The following is a 26,821-nucleotide window of genomic DNA, read 5'->3' on the forward strand; positions in this document are numbered from 1 at the left end:
TTCCTCTTCATTTTTAATAACATAAAATTGAATTTATTCTCTCTCTCTCTCTCTCTCTCTCTCTTAGCATCTTCTAGGTTAGGACGTGCTTTGGCAGAATTATTTGGGTTGCTGGTCAAACTGTGTGTTGGTTCCCCAGTTAGACAGCGTAGGAGCCATCATGCTGCTAGCACCACTGCCGCTCCCACTCCTGCTGCTCGCTCAACAGCTTCAGCACTCACCAAACTACTCACCAAGGGGCTTTCCTGGCAACCCCCACCATATACACCTACGCCTCGCTTCCGGTAAGTCATGCCGACCACTAATTCAGGTTCATCCCAAATGTTTTTCGGAAGGGGAAAGCTTATCCTAGACTTCATAGACAATAATATTTTGCTACATTTTGCAGCATATTTGAGAAATCAGCAGCACTGTTCTGAGTTTGCTTGGTTAACAGAATTGTTTTTGCTTTTAGTTTGACTTTTTTCATCTGTTCTGTCGGTTTCACCTCACCAATGCTGTTTGATGAGAGGAAATATCCCTACCACCTGATGCTGCAAAAATTCTTGTGCTCTGGAGGCCATAATGCTCTTTTTGAGTAAGTTGCATGCTGGTTTATTTGGACTCTGAAATATTTCTTTGAAATATTTGATCTTTGAAATTCAAGCATGGGTGATCAGTTACTGCATCTGGAATGAAACAGGCAATAAAGAGAATGCAGAGCACAGTTGTTGCATCTCTTCTAGAATGAGTCCAGTACATTTTTGTTTAATCAGTTTAAAAGGTAGCAATCTATTGCAGCCTGGCAGATTTTAGATAAGAATATGCCTCTTAGAAAAGCTGCTGAAAGTTCCACTGTCCTTGTAAGAGTTTCTCAAACTGAAACAAGTACACCTTACGAGCCAATTGATAACAAAGTTTGTTGGATACAAACACCTGTTTTGAAAAGCATTGAGTTGACCTGTGAAAGGATTATGGTAGCGGATGTAGTTTTTCTGGGCTAAAAAATACTATCCAGATGAAATAAAACAGCTGTCAGATATCAAATGAATGCAATATTTATGCCAGTCAGGATCCAGGTTTGGAAAGAATATTGGCAAAAGCATCTCTTTGTTAAGGGAAAGAATTTAGAGAGGAAAGAAAGATCTTTGTGCAGAATGATTTTGTATAAAAGATCAGGTAAAACTCATCACAGTGTAGTCATCAAGAGTTCTCTGGAACAATCTAACATAGACCATGGCAACCACTGCAGAAGGCTTCATTATTGCAAACGATGCATTGCCATCAGCTTGAATTGTTTGGAAGCTAATTACGCACAGAGTTTAAATCCATGAAAGGATGGGATTGGGCACTTAAATACTGAACAATAATTAAAATGTTTAACCACTGGGTGAAGAAACACAAAATTTCATCAGACTGTAAAAGGCTGAAGTTAATCTTTTAAATGAATTTTAAAGGACAACCAAAAAAAAAACACCAATAAGGAGAGCAGAAACTCTAGAACCTGTATTAAACTTAGATATTTTTGCCTATTGGCTTGAGAATGGAAGACTTTCAAGACACAGCTAAAATCCCAATTGTTTCTTCTGAGAATCCGCTATCCAGTTGATCTTCCAAACAATTAGCTTGAGGCTTTGGATATTTGAGTTGATTTTTGACTTTTTTATCATCAGTGAGATCTATAGTAGAATAATTGTAAAATGAGGAAATTGATGAAAATAGCAGGAATATATACTGTTCTAGCTGAAATGGAAGAACGGTATCAATAATGTCTACTTCCACAGAAATATAGTTTAATATAACAGCGTGACCAGACCACAAGTACTAAAACAAGCCTGAAGAGCATTAACATTGAGATGGAGAACTCAAAACGAGATCTATCCTAAATGCTCTGATCCAAGTGTTTTGTCATAAATTTCTTGACTTTGAAATGGTTCCCAAACATGTACTAGCACAGTCAGAACAGGTATTGGAGAGCTTAGCATAGTCAGGCCTGATTGTCACAAGTTGGGTATACAATTTCAGAAGAAGAAAGAATGGGTGGGGTGAGTAGACAGTTGGCATTGTGTGGATTGTCCTTTTCTTTTAATCAGGCTGAGCTGATTCTTAGTTTAGAAAGGTATCCTATGGTCCAACTCTCACCATCCGGTGGTCTGCTGGGCATCAGAGAAACTAATGGATTTGATATGGTAATTGCTGGCATTGGACTAAGAGGTGCATGGTGGAATATGGAAATAATTGAGAATAGTGGACCCTTCAGCTCTAGAGCAGCCACATTCTCATGTCTTTGTGGAATAATAGTAAACAGGAATTGGCCATCTATTAATGGAAACTTATTGCAACAATTCTGGTCCTAGATAAGATCCACATAGTTATTGTACATGAACTAGAAAAGGGAAATCTCTTGTAAGAGGTAGAATACCTTACAAAAATGTATGATGTTACCATTGTGATGGTTGGAATAAAATGTTATCTTTAAAAGCACTTTGTATAGTCACTGCCTTGGCCCAAATGCTAATATTTCAATCACCCAGCATTATAGAGAATTAAAGCCAACTCCATTCTTGGCTCCTGAATGTGGCAACGAGAGAGATTTATCAGTAATGATTTATGATTATCAGTAATGATTATAATCTAGAAAAGATTCCCTCAAGTCAGATATAACCTTAGTAGGATTGTGTAGGAAAAAAAAATAAGAACGTGAATGCTTAACAGGTATAATCACTTCATGTCTCACCCTACCCAGGACTTTCAACTGGGCCCTTTCTATGGGAGGCAAAGTCCCAGTTGCTGAGGGATTGGAACACCCAGATTTGCCTGATGGCACAGGCGAGTTTCTGGATGCCTGGCTCATGTTGGTGGAGAAAATGGTGAATCCTACCACAGTGTTGGAATCTCCCCATTCCTTGCCTGTGAAGCTACCAGGTGGGCAGAACTACCTGCAATTCAGTGCTTTGCGTTTCCTTGTGGTAACACAGAAGGTGAGTAGTTGCAGTTTCTTTCTTCTTTTTTTTCTTTTTCAGATAAAGCAAAGGTTGTATGGAAATGAAATATATAGAACTATATATGCTGTTATGCCAGCTGCTGCTGTAATGTGATATTATTATAGGAAAAACTCTTTGTGATCAGTATAAATAAGAATCGATTATCTTGTGGTATAAGATAGATGATCTATCTTTTTGTTCGAAATGTTATTGAAATCCTACCTTATTAGCATTTAATGTTTGTTTATACATACTCCTTGTATAATCATATCTTATTTTCATATATGTGTAGAATGCACTATGTGATGCATTCTCTCCCTCTTTATAAGTGATTTTTGTATGCAGAAACTGCAAAATTCAATCATTTCTGATTTTCCAAGGAGGAGACCCCATGTAGAGCTATCTTTGCTAGCTTGTCTCCTCTATTGTGCAGGCAGCCTTCACTTGCATCAAAAACTTATGGAACCGTAAGCCACTGAAGGTATATGGAGGACGCATGGCAGAGTCCATGTTGGCTATCCTGTGTCACATCCTGCGTGGAGAACCAGTTATCCGCGAGCGTCTTGGCAAGGAGAAAGAGGGAGCACGCAGTGAGGAAGAGGCAGGGCAAGAAGAGGGTGGTGTTCGAAGGGAGCCACAAGTGAACCAGCAGCAGCTTCAGCAGGTAGAAATAATTCCATTATTTTAGTGCTTTACAAAAGTTGCATTCTTGGTTTAAGCCCTTCTCTTTGGGGGATGTAGTTGGCTTTTAAATTGAGTCTTCTGGTTGTCTTCTGCTTGCATATCCAATCCCTTTATGAAGTTTTCTGCCTCTGCCTATTTTCAGCTGATGGACATGGGCTTTACACGAGAGCATGCTATGGAAGCTCTGTTGAACACCAGTACCATGGAACAAGCCACAGAGTATCTTCTGACACATCCTCCACCCCTTATGGGTGGGGTTGTAAGGGTGAGGCAGATTATTTGATTTATAGAAATTTCTTGGCTTCCTTTATTCTAGATTGTTCATTCCCAATCTTCGTTCTTTTGAAAACTGCATTGCTTTGGAATTGGGGGGTCCACATGTTAGTGATGAATGGGCCTTAAGCCAGCTGCAAGCAGAGCCAAAAGGGGTGGGACAGATCATATTTTCTCCTTTTGATGTATCTTGTTTTGCTTTGTATCTTTTTCATTTTTATCACAACAGTTAATCCAGATTGCTCTTTCCAGAGTCTGAATTGATTGTGTAGAAATCAGAGTAGTGGCATGAGTAGCTCTATACCATTCTAGATACTGGTGAAATATTGGACACTTTCACTTCCCAATCCTAAAAGATGAAATATGCAATCATCAGTTAATTAATTACCATGATGCTGATGCTCTTAGCTTAGAAAATCTTTTTTGATGAATGTATACAAAAGAGAGCTCTACGCCCACCTTAATGTTACAATTTTAGATTCAGATAATACAACTGTCTAGTTTCCTTTAGGTTGCAGATTAAGTTGGATTCCAGTAGCCAATCACTAATATTCCAGATCTGTTTGTGGGTTGTCTGGCAGGATCTCAGCATGTCTGAAGAAGATCAGATGATGAGGGCCATTGCAATGTCCCTGGGACAAGACATCCCCATGGATCAAAGGGCTGAATCCCCAGAGGTAAAAAATAAATATGCTTCATATTGTGGTTCAGAGTGCTGGATTGAAAAAAAATTGTTTAGAAGAAAAATCTTTAGTATTCCATTCTTATATTTAAATATTTCAGAATTGTGGTGAAAAAATGCAATTATAATTAGCAAGCATAAAGCCCAACTTTTATTGACAATGAGATAGCGAAAGACAAAATATGTATACATGTATATGTATTTGGTGGGAGATAAGCAGTTTAGTTCTAGTATTTCAAAAGCCATTTGTCTGGCTTTATAAATTTTATAAAACTTTCAGTAACACTGAAGTACCTATCAGACTGTGTCTGCATAGAGGTGGCCTGCCCAACCTGTCTTGTGCAAACACCACACACCGCAACTCAAAATTTTTGGATTAAAAAAGGTGCAGTTAAAAAGATTTGAAGGTGGGGAGAGAAAGTGTGGAAAAGGAATAGGACAAGTTATTATTTAATGCTTGGTTTCTTTGCCTTTAAGAACAAACATAAACAACAAAGGGGACAGAGAGCAACCTTGTTTTGTTCCCTTTTGAATATCACATGATTTATTCAAATTCAATTAAAAAAACATGTAAGCTTTTCAAAATGTACCGTATATATCAACTTCATTCTATGAAGAAAACTCTAACCAAACTCCATATCTTCTAGAAACCTGAACAAGGAGTCAAATAAATATCAGGGGGAAATCCCAGTGTTTCATTTTAAATATAGCTCTAGAAATAAACTCTCCAAAAAGAAATAGTTATCTGTTCCAAATAATGTCATTCTTTAGCTTCAAAGAAGAATAAATCCAGAAAATGATTTAGAAATGAGGAAAATTGTTTCTAGCATCTGTGAACTCAATGAGAAGCCTTGCCCCCATTGCTTAATTCACAAGCCAATTGAGAATGTCCATTTCTGTAATTTACTCACACGGAACAAGAGTTCTAGAGTCAAATAGTTTCCATTTTCAGTCCAGAGGGAGGAAGAAACCCCCATCCCCTTTGCAGGGAGCAAAACAAGCTGTGACAAGCTTTCTAAGAGTGTTGGAGGCATCTGCTCTGCCATTTTCCCTACCAAAGAGCTTTCCACCAACAACTTTTAATGATCTGCCATGTAGGGAAGATAAAGGAGGCAAGGCAGTTTTATGCTGTTAAATGCCAAAAACCAAGTTTTTTAAAACAACTGGTATATAAGTACATAAAGTAAGTATAAAATAGCTCCTTCTCTTCTCTTCTCTTCTCTTCTCTTCTCTTCTCTTCTCTTCTCTTCTCTTCTCTTCTCTCCTCTCCTCTCCTCTCCTCTCCTCTCCTCTCCTCTCCTCTCCTCTCTTCTCTCTGTTCTTTTCTTTTCTTTCTAGGAAGCTGCTTGTCGGAAAGAAGAAGAAGAACGGAAGGCTCGAGAGAAACAGGAGGAAGAGGAAGCCAAGTGTCTGGAGAAGTTCCAGGATGCAGAACCTCTTGAGCAAGAAGAGTTGCACAACTTCACTGACACTATGCTACCTGGCTGCTTTCACCTGCTGGATGAGCTCCCAGATACAGTGTACCGTGTCTGTGACCTCATTATGACTGCCATCAAACGTAATGGAGCTGATTATAGAGATATGATCCTCAAACAAGTTGTGAATCAGGTAGATTAAATTTTTATGCTAAGAAAGCATTGCCTCCGTGTTTCCTTAAGATACTTTAGGAGGAAAAAAAGATAACTTTCCAGGCACTTTTGATTCTAGTTGGTTACATCTTTAGGCAAAATCATACCTCCTTGGGCCCGATGAGGATTGTATCCCATAATATCTTGAGTATCTGGGTCAGACTGTTTTATATTAGATCAAAGAAATACAATAAGCTATAAACATTGAATTGAGTTGGAGTTTATATTTGAGAACTTACACGGCAAGTGATCCCGGTGCATTCTTTATTTGCAGTTTTATTGCCCGTATTTTCACATGTCTGTGGTTGTGGAAGATTTGGTGTTGTCTGTGTATGTTTATATATTTACTTTTTTATTAGTAAAATATTTTTTTCAAGGCCTCACAATTCATAGTTGTGAAGCTAAACAAACATCCACCACCTTTATATGATTTTTGGAGCAATATGTGTGTAAAAATTTATATTCAGGAAAAGTTAATTCAATGATAAGTAGCACAAATGTTTCACATGTATGTAATTGATAACAAACCAAATGCATGTTTATTAAATGCAATGGTCATAAACATGGTATTTATCTTTCACAAATAGCAAAAAAAAAAAAAGCTACTTCTATTTTGGGAAACATATTTAAAATAATGCTCAGACTGAAATAAAAACCCTAGAAGACCCAAGATGAAATTTCTAGTAAGCATGGCATTCAATTCTGGCTACTATGTAAATCGAAAAGTAATTTCATTAATAAAACAGGAACATAACTTATAAAGGACCCAAGTATGATCCTGCTGATTGGCTTCTTAATGCCACTGATAACATACTTTTCCTTTGCAGGTGTGGGAAGCTGCAGATGTTCTCATCAAGGCAGCTTTGCCCCTCACTACAAGTGATACAAAGACTGTGTCTGAATGGATTAGCCAGATGGCTACCCTACCTCAGGCCTCCAATCTGGCCACGCGTATCCTGCTATTAACTTTACTATTTGAGGTGAGACTGATATTTATGATTTGAGCTCAGGAAAGGAGCTTTAAGGAGGTACCAGCATTAAAGCAAGTGCATGTACAGGAGAGCCAAAAAAGTGTTCTACTTTGGATCCAGGAGCTGTCATTCACTCCTGTCTTGTAAAGATTGAGTGGGAAGCGGTAGGATGATCAAAATACAACATTTAACAGTTTACATGTTCCATAGATTGAGATACGTGTATGCATATCTGTGTGCACATGGGTAATTGTCTTTTTGCTGTTTCATTTGTCTACATTTCATTCCAAAATTAAAAGTATAGATGGGATTAGAGCCACCACTTAATTAGTACATTTTTATTTGTTAGCTGCTTTATTCACCCATAGCCATCTTTTTCCAATACTGAATGTCACGGTGAAGAATCATGCAATACCAGCTCTTCAGCTTCTTGTGGATAGAATCTGGAGTTTACTCTAAACTTTTGCAATAACTATTAAGTTAATTCCTCTGCAAAGAAAGGGTCAATTTTGGAGCCAGGATGTCTTTATTTAAGATTATATCTAGAATTCTATTTATTACAACAGAGATAGATAGCTTGTGCCCTCTGGGTATTTTGGCCTGCAGCTATCATTGGCTTTTCATTAGCCATGGTGACATGGATGGATGGTAGTTGAATTCCAAAGGACCTGATGACATCACTTGCCATTTAAAGCATATGCAATCAATTCCTTTTGAATTTAGGTAGATGGCAGCATTCTCTATAGAAGAGTAATTGCTGGGCCGTATGAAAGTTCTAAAGAATGTTGTCCACTTCTTATTTAAATGTTCAGGTTCCTTCCTATATTTAGTATGTTGGTGAGCATTTTCAGATAAATAGTATAAAATAAATTAACAAACCCAAAGGGAGAGAAAAAAAAGTTCTAGACTCCATTCCACGTTAACCTAATTCGATGAGTTTATGCCTATGAAATAAAGGCCTGTGCAGTAAAGTGGATGTTAAGTTTTAGGCTACAAATCTTAAATTCCTTTTTTGTTGTCTATCTCATAGTTGAAAACTTTTTTTAAAAATTCAGTGGTGAACACTTTATCTAGACTGCTTCCTTTCAACTGCATGGGTGCTGATCTTTTTCCTTTTAACTGCCAACAGGAGTTGAAGTTGCCATGTGCTCGTGTCGTAGAATCAAGTGGTATTCTCAACGTTTTGATAAAACTGTTGGAAGTAGTACAACCTTGCCTACAAGCTGCCAAGGAACAGAAGGAAGTGCAGACACCAAAGTAAGTAACAAGTAATAGATTAGAGTTGGAAACCCCAACCTATTTTCAGCTTTTCAAATTTATGCTGTACTGAGGCTTTGCTTCAGTCTATTGTTTGTGCTTTGAAAGTGAATTTTACTTTGATAATTCTATTTGTGATGGATTTAGGAACACAGAATGCATTTACTAACTAGGACTGGGTGGGGTTTCTACCTGCTGTCAGGTCTTTGGAGTTCCATGCTTTTCAACCTAGCTGGACTAAAAGGTGGAAAGGCCAGAAGGCATTGGAAATATTGCTATCTTGACAGGGTTACAATCTTAAATGGGCTATAGCATCTTCGTCTGAATCAGATCTACTTAATGAGATTCTTTTTTAATGCACTTGCACAGAAATTCAGAATATAAATTTAAAAATAATTTGCTGTCTTTTCTGGCCTTATCAAATTTTTCCTATAGGTGGATCACCCCAGTATTGCTGTTAATTGACTTCTATGAGAAAACAGCTATCTCCTCCAAGAGAAGAGCCCAAATGAACAAGGTATGAGCCCAGAGAAGAAGATGCAAGTTCTTGTTGGAAAGAAAATTCTGGCTGTTGAAGTGGTTAAAAACATTTAGACACCATAAACCTTTATGCTAATTTCCACCAAAGTACCAATAGAATAGAACCGTGATGGCAAACCTATGGCATGTGTGCCAGCAAATGACCTGCAGGCAAACTTACCTCACTGCACATGTGTGTGCCTCACAGCTGATTTTCGGCCGGTTTGAGGCCTTTTTTGGCCTCCCAGAAACTTCAAGAAGGCTTCTGCAGGCTTTTCAGGCCGAAAACTAGGCCCATTTTGTCACTTCTGGTATTTCCGGAAAAACAGCCTTATGTCCTCTCTGTACCTCACATTCAATCCAAAGTCTTTATCATTAAGTTAGAATTGGCTTTCTTTGCTGGGGGAATGCTGAATAGTGTATGTATAATTTTAGAGGTACACTTCACGTAGGAATCTGGAGTAAGCTGCCTGGCATACAATGCATGATGAAGATGCAGTATTCAACTTCAGATTTGAAACATGTTCCTAACAGTATCTGCATTCCATTGCCACACCAATTATTAAATTAAGACTTGCATGAAATTGATTGCCTCATGTCTGAAGAGTTAACTTGCTTCATAGAAGGATTACTCTTATTCTTTCAGACAACCACTGTTGTAATCTCTTAGGAGTTGTTTTTGAGTAGCTATGCCTATGAATTATAGTGTAGGGTACATCTAATAGCCATTTCCCCCCACCCCCCTGCAGTACCTTCAGGCTAATGGCAACAATTGGCGATGGTTTGATGATCGTTCGGGCCGATGGTGTAGCTATAGTGCAAGTAATAATAGCACTATTGACACAGCTTGGAAAGCGGGAGAGACTAGTGTTCGTTTCACTGCTGGCCGGCGGCGCTACACGGTGCAGTTCACTACAATGGTGCAGGTATAAACTTCCCATTCTCTGTTCAGATGTTTGGTTTGGGATAAACACGTGGGGTGATTCTAACCTTTTGGTGTATTTCCTGGATGCAAAGGTGAATGAAGAAACTGGAAACAGGAGGCCAGTAATGTTGACCTTGCTCAGGGTTCCCCGACTTAGCAAGACTGTGAAGGAAAGCAACGGACAAGAACTGGATAGAACTTTCGAGAAAGGGGAAGAAATGGAAAGCAAGGTTAAGGAGGAGAAGGCAAACGGTACTACATGCATATTCTTAAGGTCTGGTTTTTACCCCAAACCACAGATTGAACTTTTTCCACTCACCTCTATCTTTTTTCCTAACCCTATCAGATAGCCCTGTGCCTTCTGATAGCCTAGCCCCAGAGAAAGAAGCACCACCGGAAGAGGTGAAGCCCTCTGAGATCCTAATCCAAGGCCTGACAGAGGAGATGGTGACAGTCTTGATCCGGGCTTGTGTGAGCATGTTGGGTGTGCCTGTGGAGCCAGACACTCTGCACGCCACCCTACGCCTCTGTCTGCGTCTCACCCGCCACCACAAATATGCCATGATGTTTGCTGAACTCAAGAGCACGCGCATGATCCTGGGCTTGACACAGAGCTCTGGTTTCAACGGCTTCACCCCTCTTGTCACCCTGCTTTTCCGGCACATCATAGAGGATCCCTGCACACTGCATCACACCATGGAAAAGGTACAGTTGGCCTTGCGCTACCTATGCAAGGGAAGAGGTGGAGTCATAATTGATTGCTTTCCTGGATAATTTATATACAGGTAGTTCTCGATTTAGCAACCATTCATTCAATGACCATTCAAAATTATGACAGTGCTGAAACAATGGACTTATAACCCATGGCCAGAGTGATGTCCATGTAGTCACATATCCTAGTAGTCTCTTCCCCCCACCTCCAGTCATGTTAGCTCAAGGATTCTGGGAGTTGAAGTCCACAAGTCTTAAACTTGCCATGGTTGGAGACCCCTGGTATAGAGAGATGTCTTTCAACATCTTCAATCTTGAATTCATTAGCTTTGTTTTCCCCCAACATCCCATTGCCAGTTGTAAGTCTGGTGTCCCTAATTCATATATTCATAGTTTTTATTCTCTCTGGATTTTCTATATCAATGCAGATCTCATATAAAATGATTTCTCTTAGCTACCCTGCCTTTTATTTTGAACTTTGCGTCTGTAATTCCAGCAGACTGGTCTAGTGGTATTTTTTCGGATCCCTTCACTCACCTGCCTCTTCCTGCTGTCGTTCTAGGTTGTGCGCTCAGCAGCCACCAGTGGAGCAGGCAGCACCACTTCAGGTGTGGTGTCAGGCAGCTTGGGCTCCCGAGAGATCAACTATATCTTGCGAGTGCTGGGCCCAGCTGCTTGCCGAAATCCTGAGATCTTCACTGAGGTAGCCAATGGTTGCATTCGTATTGCCCTGCCCGCTCCCCGTGGCTCCGGAACTGGTAAGTACATCATAACTCTGCTGGTTCTCCTGCAGTAACCAGAGGAGTGAGTGTGCAGGCATGCCAGAACCTGCATTTTGACTGTTCATGTTTGAGGAGATGATGACCTGGATCGGGGGCAAGGAGGAGAAACGCTTTCCCTAGTAGACCTTTTGTGTAAAAATCCCCTCAAAGCAGATATAAGCATGCTGAGCTCTATTCCCCTTTCCAACCTCTTTTTCCAGGCCCTGTTTGTAGTGTTGGCGGCTCTAGTTCTTTTTATTATTTCTCCTTTTGCTCCCCAAGCCTCTGACGACGAGTTCGAGAACTTGCGGATTAAGGGCCCCAATGCTGTCCAGCTAGTGAAAACTACACCAGTTAAACCTTCACCACTACCTGTTATACCTGATACAATCAAGGAGGTGATCTATGACATGCTGAATGCTTTGGCTGCCTACCATGCCCCTGATGAAGGTACATTATACCCCTGGGACATAATAAAAGAGAACTCTATATGGGTGGCATCATAGTTTTTGACTGCTGAGGCGTTCATACCTTTTGATTGGGAATACTATTCTAAATAGCTCTACCTTTTTCCTCCAAATGTACCATACACATTGTTGAAGCCAGCAGTAATATTAACTATTCACTTGCCCCTAGAAAGAATTGGGCCTCTTGGGTGGGGGATTTTTTTTTTCAGCAAGTCACTCAGTAAGATAAGTATCTACGGCAGGGGTTCCCAACCTTTTCTATACCCTGCACCCTAGAACACTTCTGATATATTCTCTCGCCCCTTACAAAAGTAAATAATTATATGCATATAATTATGCATATATACTATACTTTTGAAACTTCTAAACACAAGTTTTCGCATCCCCTGGAATATCATCTTGCACCCCCAGGGGGTGTGAGCACCCCCAGTTGGGAACCCCTGACCTAAGATATCAATACTTTATCTTTGTGGAAGAGGTGACACTGTTTTGGCCAGAAATGCAGGCTTACCGCCGAAAGTGTTGTCTATAGATCTGCTTTTGTTTCTCTATTTTCAGCAGACAAATCTGAACCCAAAGTGAATACTACTAACCAGGAAGTGAGCCAGATTCTACAAGACATGGGAGACGATGTGTATCAGCAGTACCGCTCTTTGACTCGCCAGAGTAGCGATTTCGATTCTCAGACAGGCTTTGGCATCAATGTGAGTCCCTCGGATCTGTCTGTGCAGCCAATAAGTCAAGTAGTTTTGTTAATTCTAGCATAAGAAGTGGCATAAAAATGTATCTGCTTTATCCCATTTGATGAAGTTTAAATCATTCACGATGTCTTCCCTTTTTTTTTTTACTCTAGGCTCAAGTCTTTGCTGCTGATAGCGCAGCCTCTGAGATTCCTCAGTCTGGAACTCCCCAAGGTGACGGTAAGCACCAGTTTTATTGATGATGCAATCCCAAGCTAAATGCAATGTTTAATACCTCTGCCAGTATGTTCTCCGTTGTTCTTAGGCATTTGGAAGTTTATTTGACTAAACTGATTAGCTTCTAAATGTCATTCTGTTGTAGGGGGATTTTCTTATCTTAGTGGTAAAGATGCAGCTTCTTTTTCCCCCTACTGTTCTAGCATGAGATCAAATTGTTATCTTAATTGGGTGTAGTCTGGTGTTCTCTAACCTAAAGCTTCCAAATGTGTTGGAACTATAATTTTCTGTATTCCATATCAGTATATATAATCACATATCTGGAGGGTACCAAGTATGGGCAAGCTGATCTGGTTTCAGATGTTCTGGGATTAGATTTCTTGGGATAGCAGCTCTTCCACTGATGGATCCTTTCCTTTCTAACTTATAGCTTCTACTCCTGAAGAATCTAGAGAAAATAAGAAGGATAAGGATGGTGATAAAGCTGCAGAGGAGAACAAGCAAAAGGCTAAGGGGAGCAAGCCACTTATGCCTACCTCTACTATTCTGCGGCTCTTGGCAGAGCTTGTGCGCTCGTATGTGGGCATTGCTACATTAATTGCAAACTACAGTTATACCGTGGGCCAGTCCGAACTTATAAAAGAGGTAAGAAAGTCCAAATGCACTGCAACCAGTGCCAGACAACCATGGGCTTGGAAGCAAGGTACCGTATTTGCCGGCGTATAAGGCGACTGGGCGTATAAGACGACCCCCAACATTTCCACTCAAAATATAGAGTTTGTTATATACTTGCCGTATAAGACGACCCCCCACTTGGAGGCGGTGCGGCGGAGGCCGGCCTCTTAGGAAGTACTTTTGTTGCATGCCCAGATATGGTGCTGCCTGCGTTGGTGGGGCACTTCATATCGGGAGACCTTCCACCGTTGCTTTCCCTTCTCCCTTGCTGCCGCCCGTCTTCCCTTTGCTTTCGAAGGTAAAGCGAATTATTTTACAAAGCCTCCCCTGCCCGAGAGGGCAGCCCAACCCAACGTGGGAAGCTAATTTCCGGGGCCTCTTCCATTCCTCCCGACCTCCCTACACTGCGCGCCTCTGACGCGCCGGTCCCTTCAGCCCAGCGACCTTTTCCACCTCAAAGAAAGGCCAGGCGGGAGCCGCTCGCAGCGGAAACAGCCACCACCCTTAGCCCGACGGGGGAGAACGGGCGAGGTTAGCGCCCGCCAGCCCGTCCTTCCTGCCTTTGGAGGCACCTGCATGGAGCGCCTCCGCGCGCTCGGTTTCCCCCGGCGGGTCCTCCTTTCGTGCGGAGGGCTGCGGGGAAGGCGCTCGCCCGAGAGGATCTCTCCCTCTCTCCCCACAAGGTCAACATCTGCGCTGCAGAGGAGAGGGCTGCAGCCGGTTCCTCCTGCTTGCTGAGTGGTGGGGAAGCCGCGCCCGCCCGTGCGAGATTTGGCAACGAGGGGCAGGAGGAGGCACGCACACACCCGCGGCTCACTTTCCCAGCTCTGCCCAACCCTTATGGCTCTGGCGCGCCCTGGCGGGCAGCGAGCACCTCCCGCTGGACCCTCTGCTCATCCTGCCAGGGCCGTGCCAGGAAAGATGTTGAGGGCGGGTACCATTATTCTAGTGGACAATGGAAAGCATAATTTTACAGAGAATTGTAAATTGGGTGGTGTTGTCGATAAGGGAAAGACTTGGGAGTTTTGATTTTTCTTTTCTTACTGATCTCTTACTGGAACTTTTCAGGACTGTAGTGTTTTGGCTTTTGTCCTGGATCATCTCCTGCCCCACACCCAGAATGCTGAAGACAAAGATACACCAGCCCTGGCTCGCCTCTTTCTAGCCAGCTTGGCTGCAGCAGGTAGTGGCACTGATGCCCAAGTGGCCTTGGTGAACGAGGTGAAGGCAGCCCTGGGTCGGGCATTGGCCATGGCAGAAAGCACCGAAAAACATGCCAGGTGAGGAATATGGGAAATATTGGTACTTGCAGGTGGATCAGTACTGGAGGAAAGCTGTAACTTTTAAGTTCTTGCACCTACAGGTGAAACTCGAAAAATTAGAATATCGTGCAAAAGTTCATTTATTTCAGTAATGCAGCTTAAAAGGTGAACCTAATATATGAGATAGACTCATTACATGCAAAGCAAGATAGTTCAAGCCATGATTTGTCATAATTGAGATGATTATGGTTTACAGCTCATGAAAACCCCAAATCGACAATCTCAGAAAATTAGAATATTGTGAAAAGGTTCAATATTCTAGGCTCAAAGTGTCCCACTCTAATCAGCTAATTAAGCCATAACACCTGCAAAGGGTTCCAGTAGGAATCACAATCATGGGAAAGACTGCTGACCTGACAGTTGTGCAGAAAACCATCATTGACACCCTCCATAAGGAGGAAAGCCTCAAAAGGTAATTGCAAAAGAAATTGGATGTTCGCAAAGTGCTGTATCAAAGCACATTAATAGAAAATTATGTGGAAGGGAAATGTGTGGAAGAAAAAGGTGCACAAGCAGCAGGGATGACCGCAGCCTGGAGAGGATTGTCAGGAAAAGGCCATTCAAAAGTGTTGGGGACTTTCACGAGGAGTGGACTGAGGCTGGAGTCAGTGCATCAAGAGCCACCACACACAGACGGATCCTGGACATGGGCTTCAAATGTCTAATTCCTCTTGTCAAGCCGCTCCTGAACAACAAGCAATGTCAGAAGTGTCTTACCTGAGCTAAAGAAAAACAGTACTGGTCTGTTCCTCAGTGATCCAAAGCCCTCTTTTCTGATGAGAGCAACTTTTGCATCTCATTTGGAAACCAAGGACCCAGAGTCTGGAGGAAGAATGGAGAGGCACACACTGCAAGATGCTTGAAGTCCAGTGTGAAGTTTCCACAGTCTTGTGTTGATTTGGGGAGCCATGTCATCTGCTGGTGTTGGTCCATTGTGCTTCATTAAGTCCAGGGTCAACACAGCCGTCGACCAGGAGATTTTGGAGCACTTCATGCTTCCTTCCGCAGACGAGCTTTATGGGGATGCTGACTTCATTTTCCAGCAGGACTTGGCACCTGCCCACACTGCCAAAAGCACCAAAACCTGGTTCAATGACTGTGGGATTACTGTGCTTGATTGGCCAGCAAACTCGCCTGATCTGAACCCCATAGAGCAGGGTCCCCAACCACCGGGCCGCGGACCGGTACCGTCCGTGGATCATTTTGTACCGGGCTGCAAAGAAAATAAAAATAAAAATAAAATAAAAATGGCGGCTTTCTTCGCCTTCGGTGAATGCTGCTGGGATCAGGGATCAAGGACACAAAGGAAAGAAGGGGAGGGAGGAAGCAACCAAAGCCTGTCCTGCTCTCTGGCTCAGCAGCTTCGGTTTCCTCCCGCCTCGTTCCTCTCTCAGTCGCTCTCTCGCTCCTCCACCAGCCCAGGAAGAAACTGCTTCAAAGAAGCCGGCAGGGTGGCTTTTCCTTTTTTTTTTTTTTTTTAAAACAAGTTTTATTTTTCAAGACAAACAATACATAAATACACATAAACACAAAACATAAAAGTATAAAAATCTCTTTTCTGAAAGTTGCTTAGTCCCGGGTTAAAACTGTTGGTACAGACACAAGTTCAATTTCATATTCATTTTACATACCATTTCATATCTACTTAACATTTTCAATTTTCTATATAACTTCTCCTCTCCTTTAAATTTTCTCAATTTTATTTCATTTTTATTTTTTTATCTCCTCTCAATTCATATCGTAATATTTATTATTCTTTGTCTGTTCTATTCCAGCCAATCATTTATTTTTCTTCTTTAAAAAAAAAGAAGAAGTACTTCTCCTATACACTATATGGAGTATGATGCCTTTGTCTTTTCCCCCTATATTTATAGTACTTAATATAAAATACATAACCTACATTGGGATTCTGTCTGGTACATTCTAAAATTATACTATATTATCAAAAATAATACAAATCTATTCATTAATATTGATATTCATTCATATCTTAGATATTTAACTCATTACTTTTCAATTAAATCACATGCTTTTATGAGAGCCCTATTTTTCAAAATTATTCCCCCCACATCACATATTATAGCTCAATATTTCATTGAAATGTTCCTCCTTCTTCTACTTCAAATCTCATTTCACAAGAGGTTTGCTAATATACCATCTTCTAATTATTAATATTAACAATCATTTATATCTTAAACATTTTATCCATTTCAATTGAATGTCATGCCTTTGTGGGAACACTTATGCTTTCCACGATTATTCCCCCCCAACATCACAATCTTGGATCATATTTCATTACAATACTCCCTTTTTCTTAACAAAAATTTCACTTGTTTATGTTAAATATTTTATCACATTTTAAACTACATATTATTTCTAATTTTCTATAATTACTTCTAAATACAGATATATAAATGCAATCTTATGTACCTTCTAGAATCCCATTAACAATAAGACTTATCCATTATCTCTGAAAAACTTTTGCTTCTTAATATCTTGCTCCCCACCATCCTTTCTCCCTTGCTTCTTCTTCTCCTTGTCCTCTTTAACCCCTTGTCTCCCCACCTCCCTTTTATTCTGCTTTCCCCTTTCTGTTGTTTCTTAACATAATGTCCCTTTTCCACCTTATTCTTGTCTTTTGGGCTGTTTTTCCAGATCTTAAAGACCTCCGCTTTTTCCTTCTCCAATCAAAGTCCTTTTCTCATCAAAGATGGCTTCTCCTTCTTCTTTATCCCCATCATCCTCATTCTGCTTCACATAAATATAAACTGCCATTTCTAAGTATTGGAAAATAGTGCCAAGTCCATCTTCACCTCCTTGTTTTTCTCTTTCAAATTTTTGATATATAAGTTCCAATTCATCCATAGATGATGCCATTGTGTAGAGAAAAAGTTTTTCCAAACAACCACCCAGATGATTTAATCAGAAATAATTTCCAAAGGTTCCAAAATCACCAAACAATCCAAACAGACTGTTTCTTTTAGATACCTTCTTCTTCTTGACTTTCTCTTTCTGGGGTTAAAGTAATCACAAATCCTTTTCAAATATATTTTTGGAAGTTTTTAAACTCTTTGCAATTCTAGGCAATCTTCTCCTTATTTTCAAATTTTACTCAGATTTTTTTCACTCTCCCCTTCCCACTCACAGCCAAAAAGATTTTTTCCCCGGTGTCACTTTAGGAAGGAGAGTCGAACAAAGAAAAAAAACTTTTCCCTTTAGGGTATTCGCAGCTTGTAACTCTCGCAAGGAACAATAGATACTTAACAGCTTTCAAGGTTCCAAATAACTTTCTCCCGTCTTGTCCCAGCCAGAAGCAACTTTCACTTCTCTTTCAGCTCTCTCCCTCCTGCTCTTGCTTACCCGGCTGCAGCTTTCTTCGTGGCGGCCATTGCTGACCGCCGTTCCTCCGCCTCGGAAAAGGGAGTTTAGCCGGCTGGGGAGGGGGTTTGCGGCACCCCAAACCCTTGCCGGATCCCCTATCTTCCGCTGCCTCTACAGGGCAGCTGTATCCCCAGATCCAAATGGATCGGGGGAACCTTAGGCAGTGAACGCAGCAGGGATCGCACAGTGGCAAATCCTGCCGCCGCCGAAAGCTAGCAAACCGGAAGGGCGGCAGGGTGGCTTTTCCTGTGGGCGCAGCTCCTCCGAAGCACCCGTTCACCCCACTCGCCGCCGCAGTTCAATCCAGTGCTCCGTCTGCCTGCCTGCCTTCGTTTCTGGTGGTTTCGAGCAGCTTCGCTGAGAAAAAGAGGCGAATAGTTATTATTCTCAGCCAAAGCTGCTCCGAAACCACCAGAAACGAAGGAGGCAGGCAGAATGGAGCACTGGATTGAACCGTGGGCGGCGGGTGGGGGTGAACGGGCGCTGGAGGAGCTGCGCCCACAGGAAAAGCCACCCTGCCGGCTTCTTTGAAGCAGTTTCTTCCTGGGCTGGTGGAGGAGCGAGAGAGCGACTGAGAGAGGAACGAGGCAGACACCTGAGGGATGAGGCTGAGGGAGGGTGGGAGACACCTGAGGGATGAGGCTGAGGGAGGGAGGGCCGAGAGGCGGGGCTTCTCAGCCGTACTGCAGGGACTTGTCCTGAGCCACGGAGACAGCTGTGGGCCGCCACCGCCCAGCGGTGTAATAAAACGTCTGCAAGCAAACCACCAAGTTCAGGGAGCGCCAATGCCTCCTCATTGGCGCTCCTGAACTAGGAGTTGCTTGCAGACGTTATTACCCGACTAGGTAACAACATCAGATGTTACCTAGTCAGGTAATGAAACGTCTGCAAGCAAACCACTAAACTCGGACTCTTCTCTCCCCCCACCCCCGTCCTTGAAAAAGCGTTTCTGCGTGAAACTGGTCCCTGGTACAAAAAAGGTTGGGGACCACTGCCATAGAGAATCTATGGGGCATTGCCAAGAGAAAGATGAGAAACATGAGACTGAACAATGCAAAAGAGCTGAAGGCCGCTATTGAAGCATCCTGTCTTCCATAACACCTCAGCAGTGCCACAGGCTGATAGCTTCCATGCCACGCCGCATTCAGGCAGTAATTGCTGCAAAAGGGGCCCAGACCAAGTACTGAGTACATATGCATGCTTATACTTTTCAGAGGTCCAATATTGTTCTATGTACAATCCTTGTTTTATTGATTGCATGTAATATTCTAATTTTCTGAGATTGTGGATTTGGGGTTTTCATGAGCTGTAAGCCATAATCATCACAATTATGACAAATCACGGCTTGAACTATCTTGCTTTGCATGTAATGAGTCTATCTCATGTATTAGTTTCACCTTTTAAGTTGCATTACTGAAATAAATCAAGTTTTGCACGATATTCTAATTTTTTGAGTTTCACCTGTAGAAGTTCAGACATTTTTAGTCTTTGATAAGATTTCAAGTGAAAGATATTAGTAAACTACCTTTCTTCACCATAGGCACCATACTTGTAAAACTCTATTGATACTTTTGGAGGGTGGCTTCCCATGCAGAGGTACAGGGAGAAGGCTACCCAAGAGCATGCCTTTTTGTCAGTAGCCAGAATTTAGAATGCTATTCCCAGCAAAGTTTGTAATAAATAAAACAAGGATGTTTACTATGGGAAAAGAAAAAAAAACGCTGTTCCACAGATTTGGGACATCACATTGTTGGGTGTCCACGCTATTGTCCCGATAAGCACCAGAAACATTGCTTTCATGTTGATTTGTGATATCCTGTCTTACTTTAGGCTACAGGCAGTAATGTGCATCATCAGCACCATAATGGAATCCTGCCCATCCACCTCCAGCTTCTACAGCAGCGCTACAGCCAAGACACAACACAATGGCATGAATAACATCATCCGTCTATTCCTCAAGAAAGGGTTGGTCAATGACTTGGCCAGAGTGCCCCACAGTCTTGATCTGTCCAGGTAATTTGCTCAAGAAATTGAAATGAATTCATTCATGGCTCCGATGGTGTTAAACAGTTTGTTTGGAATTAAGAAATAAATTTTCCCCTGATTTTTACTAAGATTTGTCTGGGTGAGAAAATTTGGGTTATTTTAGAATAGATTTAGCTGCATTATTGAGATAACTAAAATTCTAATCCTGTCCCATTTTGTTAAGATTTCTATTTATATCTACATCAACTAAGGTTTATTCGTTGATATCTGACTTCGCTCTAATTCGGACTACTCTCTATGTGTACTTTTCCCTAAAGTCCCAACATGGCCAACACAGTTAATGCTGCCTTGAAACCCCTGGAGACGTTGTCGCGTATTGTCAATCAGCCCAGCAGTCTCTTTGGTAGCAAAAGTGCCTCAAGCAAGAGCAAGGCAGAGCAGGATGCTCAGGGAGTAGCACGAGATGCCAGCAGTGGTCAACAAGATGCAGGTAACATGCATCTCACTGAAGTAGTTTTCTTTAAAATGGCAGTGCCCTTTTACCTCTTCCATGCCAGTTTCCTTATCTCTTGCTATACTTGATTTGTGATTTGTGATCTGCTCCCTCCTCTGGCTAGATTTCCTTTTGTCTGCTAATATATATGTATCTCCGGTGGTTTGTGCTTGAGTAAAAGTCAGTTCAAGAGAGGATAAGCCTCACTTTTATTTGACCCTTAGGAGAAAGTGGAGAAGCAGAAGCCCCCGAGGAGGACCATGATGTTGCACAAGCAGAAGTAGCAGATGGTGACATCATGGATGGTGAAGCAGAGACGGATGCAGTGGTGATCGCAGGGCAGCCTGAAGTCCTGAGCACACAAGAGATGCAGGTATGAATGCTAGAGGTTGTAAGGGTGTTCCCTGTATTATTATTATTTTAAACAAAATGTGACAGCAGGCTTTTAAGACAGAAATATAATGCAACAGGAGTGTCATTTGAATTCCTGGTTATTTTGATGTAGGTGAAGTTTGTCTTAAATTGTATACAGAAGAATAAAAGTGAAGATTTGCAATTACCAAATTCTTTTGTAAAGCAGCATTTTCAGCAATGTAGCACTTCCAAAATTTCCAGGCCAAGTGGCCAACAGCCATGGGAATTGAGAAGTAAAATCCCATCATATTTGAAAATTTGTAGGTTCAGGGAAGACAGTTTAAATGACTGAATAAAACCTGGACTGATATGCTTAACTTTGTCCCAATTTTCATAGTGTTTCCTCGTTTTATTCAGACTGTGATAGCAGGGGTGGGCTGCTTATTAGTTTCTACCTGTGATGGAACAACAATCAGAGGTGCTAACACAGGATAGTGCAGCTTCTCTAGAGCTTCAAGGCTTATTAAGGTATGTGGAACTGGATCACAGTGATGTTCCCATCTCTGTTTTTCTAGGTTGAAAATGAACTGGAGGATCTGATTGATGAATTACTGGAGCAAGATGGTGGCTCAGGAAATAGTACTATAATAGGTGAGAGCAAACACATAATTTAATGTTAGGGTCATCAGTTATGATCTCAGGGTTTAATGTGCCTTTTTATTTTCCTTGTGTGTAATCTAAAGGAATAATTTAAATTCCACATTATATTATAGAGAATTCTATCTTCTATGAGTGGCCATTCCTCCAGATAGAGAAAAATTGCTGCTTATGCCATTTCTTGGCTGCTATTCTTTCATGCAAAGCATGGAAAAAGCTGTAGAACTAGTTGGCAGATGCCAGTGCTATCTGTTCTCTCTTTAGAAACATTTCATTTCTTTCTCAGGGTGCTAGGCCAGAGGCAAATGCATTCATGACATTGTCATCAGTGTATTTGTTTTTAGTTACCGCATCACATCAGAATCATAATGGGTATTTATAGATAAAATGGACAGCTCTGGCATTCCTCAACAGAACAAAAGCTGTTCAGTCATGATTCTGCTAAATCCTGTGCTCTACCTTTGTGTCCTTCAGTGGGACGAAGTGGAGAGGATGAGTCTCAGGAGGATGTGTTGATGGATGAGGCACCTTCCAATCTGAGCCAGGCTTCCACACTACAGGCCAACAGGGAAGGTGAGGCATTGCCTAAACATTTATCTCTAGTCATCAAAATGCCAATAGACATCCTTCCGGCGGGGTTGGTGCAGTGCTGGAGAAAAGAAACTTAACACTACTATATTTTCAAGATGTTCATAGGCTTAAGCTCTTTTTTTAGAAAGCAGAAAGATAAATATTTATGTAATCTTGCTTCAAAAGGTTTTTCCAAATTTGTAAAAAAAGAGTTTGGAGAATCTCATTAAAGAAATAACTGGAAATGTTTTCATTTAATTAGCATAAGCCACCTCACTTTATCTGCACTCTCAATTCTGTTCTAGATTCTATGAATATCTTGGATCCTGAAGATGAAGAAGAGCACACACAGGAAGAAGACAGCAGTGGTAGCAATGAGGATGAAGATGACAGTCAAGATGAGGAAGAAGAGGAGGAGGAGGAAGATGAAGACGATCAGGTAAAGGCACTGGAGAAGAGCCAGCACAAAAGCCTACTGCTGACTTAATTTTGCAATCTTCACATTACTGACTTGTATGGAATAATAAGGAAGGACAATTAAAAGCTGCTGGTTTTTAGTAGTCTCAAGAACTATTAATAATGCCTGGAATTTGTAGTTTGCTTTATGTACAATTAAATTAAGAGTTTTTGCTGATTCAGAATTTTCAAAGTAGTGAGCATGATTATGGGGAAATGTGAAGGGTTGGATTTCAGAAACCTGGATACCAGTAGATGATTTTGATGTTTGTTACTCGTGTAGGATGATGAAGAAGGTGAAGAAGGTGAAGAAGAGGAAGATGATGATGACGGCTCAGAGATGGAGTTAGATGAAGACTATCCTGATATGAATGCCTCCCCGCTGGTGCGTTTTGAACGCTTTGACCGTGAAGATGACCTCATCATAGAATTTGACAACATGTTCTCCAGCGCCAGTAAGAATTCTGAAACTCAGAAGCCATAGGATATTGATGATATTCTAGAACCTGTGAGAATTGGAAAGCAAAATGTTAATGGCTAAGAAGCTACTTTTCTTATTTTGGAATGAAGTATTCTTCCTGTATTTTGCCCAGGCTGAGGAGATGAATTGGAAGTTACAAAAACAGCACCATCATTTAGAAACGTATAAAAACGTATTTGCTAAACCTCTGGCTCTGGCCAATTTTGTAATTTAAGGAAATCTCTCTACTTAACTCTTCATAGTCCCATCTTGATCTGCTAACTCTCCTATTTTTATTCCTAGCGGATATTCCTCCATCCCCTGGCAATATTCCTGCCACTCACCCACTTATGGTACGGCATGCAGACCATAGCTCTTTGACTTTGGGTAGTGGTTCCTCTACTACTCGATTGGCACAAGGCATTGGTCGCAGCCAGAGGACATTACGACAGCTGACAGCCAATACGGGCCATACAATTCATGTGCATTATCCAGGCACCCGGCAGCCCAACCCACCTCTCATTCTGCAGAGGTAAGCTGAGGAGAAAAAGAGGAGTGTGATGGGAACAATGCTGAATGTTAATAATATTGACAATATCTCAGTTTCCAGTAATTTGCTTTAGAAGAGGGTGGTTTATTTGCAGTTTGTTCATGCATTGGATCCTTATCCTAAAATGTTGCAACATCCGTTTCCTAACGCTTTCCATTACTGCATGTCACCTTTAGATTGCTGGGTCCTTCAGCAGCTGCAGACATCCTGCAACTAAGCAGTAGCCTTCCACTGCAGAGTCGAGGTCGTGCTCGCCTCCTGGTAGGCAATGATGATGTGCACATAATTGCTCGCTCGGATGATGAGTTGCTGGATGAGTTCTTCCATGACCAGAGCACAGCTACCAGCCAGGCAGGCAAGTCTTCAGGGAACTAATTGCTAAGGCTTTGAAACAGTGAAATAATTGTGTCTTAACCAAAGTTTTGAATAACATCAAAGCTGTCTATAACTTAGAAATCCAGCATTTGCAAGCTGGAGAGGAATTATTATTATTTTAAGGAAGCATTCTGGTACATTGATGTATCTCAAAGACTTCCAGTTCTTGAAAGCTGTTTTCTAGCTTTGATTCTACCAATGTTAGCCATAACCAAGTCACAGTGAAATAACATTGATGCTTAGGGAAAGCTTATTTTTTATTTATTTATTTTTATTTCATTTGTCAATTGCTTACAAGATAACAAACATAAGTATAAATACAGGAAATGGGTACAAATAATTGGGGACAATAGGACAGGGACAGTAGGCACTATTGTGTGCTTATGCACGTCCCTTTACAGATCTTTTAGGAATGGAGTGAGGTCCACGGTAGACAGTTTTAGGTTAAAATTTTGGGGGGTTGAGGATGTAACAAAGTCAGGTAGTGTGTTCCAGGCATTGACCACTCTGTTGCTGAAGTCATACTTTCTGCAATCAAGTTTGGAGTGGTTACATTAAGTTTATGTCTGTTGTGTGCTCTTGTATTGTTGCAGTTGAAGGTGAAAAAGTCATTGATTGGTAGTACATTAAAGCAGATTATTTTATATACCATGCTTAAGTCAACCCGTGGGCGGCATAGTTCTAGGTTGTCGAAGTTCAAAATCTCAAGCCTGGTGGTGCAGGGTGTTCTGTTGTGAACAGAGGAGTGTAGTACTCTTCTTGTGAAATACTTCTGGACATGCTGAATTGTATTAATGTCCGATATACAGTGTGGATTCCAGATGGCCAAGCTGTATTCAAGTATTTGTCTAACAAAGGTTTTGTATGCCCTAGTTAGTAATTCAGTATTACCAGAGGAGAAACTTCTTAAGATTAACAACTCTTGAAGCTTTTTTTAGCAATGCTGTTGCAGTGAGCTCTTCCGCTTAGGTTGTTAGATATGAGTACTCCAAGGTCCTTGACAGAGTGAGGATCATCAACGAGGTCATATCTGCCTAGATTGTATTTGGTGTACTGATTTTTTTACCAATGTGTACGACAGAGCATTTGATGGTCGAGATTTGGAGTAGTCAATTGTTTGACCATTTGAGGTCACTTTGAAGGACGGTAGTATTGTCGGTGATGATGAATAGTTTTATGTCATCAGCGAAGAGGATGCAGTTGCTTATAAGGTGATCGCAAAGGTCATTTATATAGAGTATAAAGAGTGTGGGTCCTAGAACGCTGCCTTGGTAGACACCTCTGTTAACTGGTGCAGGGCTTGATAGGGTGTTCCCTATTTTTCCTATTTGTTGTCTATTTGTCAGGAATGCAGTAATTCACTTATGAAGGGATCTGAAAATGCCGTAAGAGTTTAGTTTTAATAGTTTGTCATGTACCACTGAGTCAAAGGCTTTGCAGAAGTCTATGTAAATTTCATCTATTGCTTTACCCTGGTCAAGTAGTGTCGTCCATATGTTTTGGCAGTGAAGGAGTTGCAGATTGCAGGACAATTTTTTTCTGAAACCAAATTGTTTTTTGGAGAGTAGGTTGTTTGACTCTAGGTGGAGGGTAATGCATTGGTTGATGATTGATTCCATGACTTTGCATGTGATGCAACATAGTGAGATTGGTCTCTAGTTTTCAACCAGGCTGGGGTCACCTTGTGTGAAGATAGGGATAATCATTGCTAAGGATCATAGGTTCGGTAAGGAGCTGGTTCTGAATGATATCTCATATATTATGCTTAGGGGTTCTGCTAATGGCAGTGGAGAGCTTTTTTAAGAACTATGCACATAAGCCATCAGGGACAATAGATTGGGATGGTTTTAGGCAACGTAGTGCCTTTTCTACGTTATCTTCTGTAAAGTCAATATTTAGTAGATCATTATAGTTAGTTGTGGTATGACTAGGAAATGTGGCGGATGAGCCATTGCTATTTACAATGACTGAACTGAAGAACGTGTTGAAGTGGTTTGTCTTAAAGGCTTCATTGCTACAGTCTTTCCCATTTGGTCCTTTTAGGGCTGGATGGTTCTTGAGTCTTTAAGTTTGGTGTTTATAAAGTTATAAAAGGTGCGGCTGGATTTTGTGCGTAGGAGGTTTTCCTCTTGCTTGCAGTGGTAATTGGTGCATTCTGCCTTTATCTGTCGGCATAAGGTGTTGTATTGGTTTTTAAAGTTAGGTAGGTAGCTAGTTTTTTCGCTATAGTGATTTTTTTTAGATTTAAGTTTCCTTATTGTTTTGGGTAATTTGTTTTTATTGTTTTGGGGGGTTACTACTAGAACATATAGTTTAATGACTCTTTCGAGTTCAAGCAAGAAAGAGTTATAATGGTCTTCTGTAGTATTACAGCCAGAAAACAGAATGTGCCAATCAAGAGATGTTAGGTCGGCAGCTATGAGTTAATAATTGGCTTTTTTGAAGTTGTATTTTGGGGATCCATCATTATGATCCTCTTTATGAGGGTGTAAGTTTAAACAAAAGTCAATCATATTGTGGTCACTGTTTGAAAAGGGTTCCTGAATTTGTAGACCATAAATTGAGTTTGAACTGTTGCAGAAAATGAGGTTGAGGCAATTGTTTAGTCTAGTGTTGCTCCAAATATTTTTTTACTTTAATTTGATTGCTTTAATTCCTCAGAAAATGCTTTTTAGAAAAATGCATTTAAAATTTAGGAAATAGTCCTATGCATATTCATATATATGCAAACTTCATTTAAGTTAATGGGATTTACTTGGCCCACATTCATAGATATGCATTATT

General features: G+C 41.1%; 1 protein-coding gene across 14 annotated transcripts in view; it reads left to right on the top strand.

Moving 5' to 3' along the window:
* Positions 1-26,821, top strand: part of HUWE1 (HECT, UBA and WWE domain containing E3 ubiquitin protein ligase 1) — a 117,769-nt gene that overhangs the window by 68,116 nt on the left and 22,832 nt on the right. For 8 of the 14 annotated variants that reach the window (XM_087956783.1, XM_087956789.1, XM_087956785.1 and 5 more), the window contains 28 exons: positions 68-284; positions 455-577; positions 2,726-2,960; positions 3,397-3,627; positions 3,790-3,912; positions 4,502-4,597; positions 5,941-6,210; positions 7,058-7,210; positions 8,331-8,458; positions 8,894-8,975; positions 9,727-9,903; positions 9,995-10,154; positions 10,249-10,607; positions 11,176-11,369; positions 11,646-11,824; positions 12,400-12,545; positions 12,695-12,761; positions 13,189-13,403; positions 14,502-14,713; positions 19,967-20,149; positions 20,440-20,612; positions 20,840-20,988; positions 21,545-21,620; positions 22,101-22,199; positions 22,502-22,635; positions 22,936-23,107; positions 23,416-23,644; positions 23,839-24,017. In XM_087956783.1, the coding sequence (XP_087812909.1) occupies positions 68-284; positions 455-577; positions 2,726-2,960; positions 3,397-3,627; positions 3,790-3,912; positions 4,502-4,597; positions 5,941-6,210; positions 7,058-7,210; positions 8,331-8,458; positions 8,894-8,975; positions 9,727-9,903; positions 9,995-10,154; positions 10,249-10,607; positions 11,176-11,369; positions 11,646-11,824; positions 12,400-12,545; positions 12,695-12,761; positions 13,189-13,403; positions 14,502-14,713; positions 19,967-20,149; positions 20,440-20,612; positions 20,840-20,988; positions 21,545-21,620; positions 22,101-22,199; positions 22,502-22,635; positions 22,936-23,107; positions 23,416-23,644; positions 23,839-24,017 (4,761 nt within the window). Of the gene's footprint in view, positions 1-67; positions 285-454; positions 578-2,725; positions 2,961-3,396; positions 3,628-3,789; positions 3,913-4,501; positions 4,598-5,940; positions 6,211-7,057; positions 7,211-8,330; positions 8,459-8,893; positions 8,976-9,726; positions 9,904-9,994; positions 10,155-10,248; positions 10,608-11,175; positions 11,372-11,645; positions 11,825-12,399; positions 12,546-12,694; positions 12,762-13,188; positions 13,404-14,501; positions 14,714-19,966; positions 20,150-20,439; positions 20,613-20,839; positions 20,989-21,544; positions 21,621-22,100; positions 22,200-22,501; positions 22,636-22,935; positions 23,108-23,415; positions 23,645-23,838; positions 24,018-26,821 lie in introns of all 14 variants that reach the window. The other 6 variants (XM_026676266.2, XM_087956786.1, XM_026676268.2 and 3 more) reach the window with 2 other exon arrangements.

The sequence above is a fragment of the Notechis scutatus genome, chromosome 2 (assembly GCF_049901735.1).
Source record: "Notechis scutatus isolate UNSWTSFEM ecotype Mainland chromosome 2, rNotScu1.2, whole genome shotgun sequence".
In the NCBI taxonomy this organism is placed as follows: domain Eukaryota; kingdom Metazoa; phylum Chordata; class Lepidosauria; order Squamata; family Elapidae; genus Notechis; species Notechis scutatus.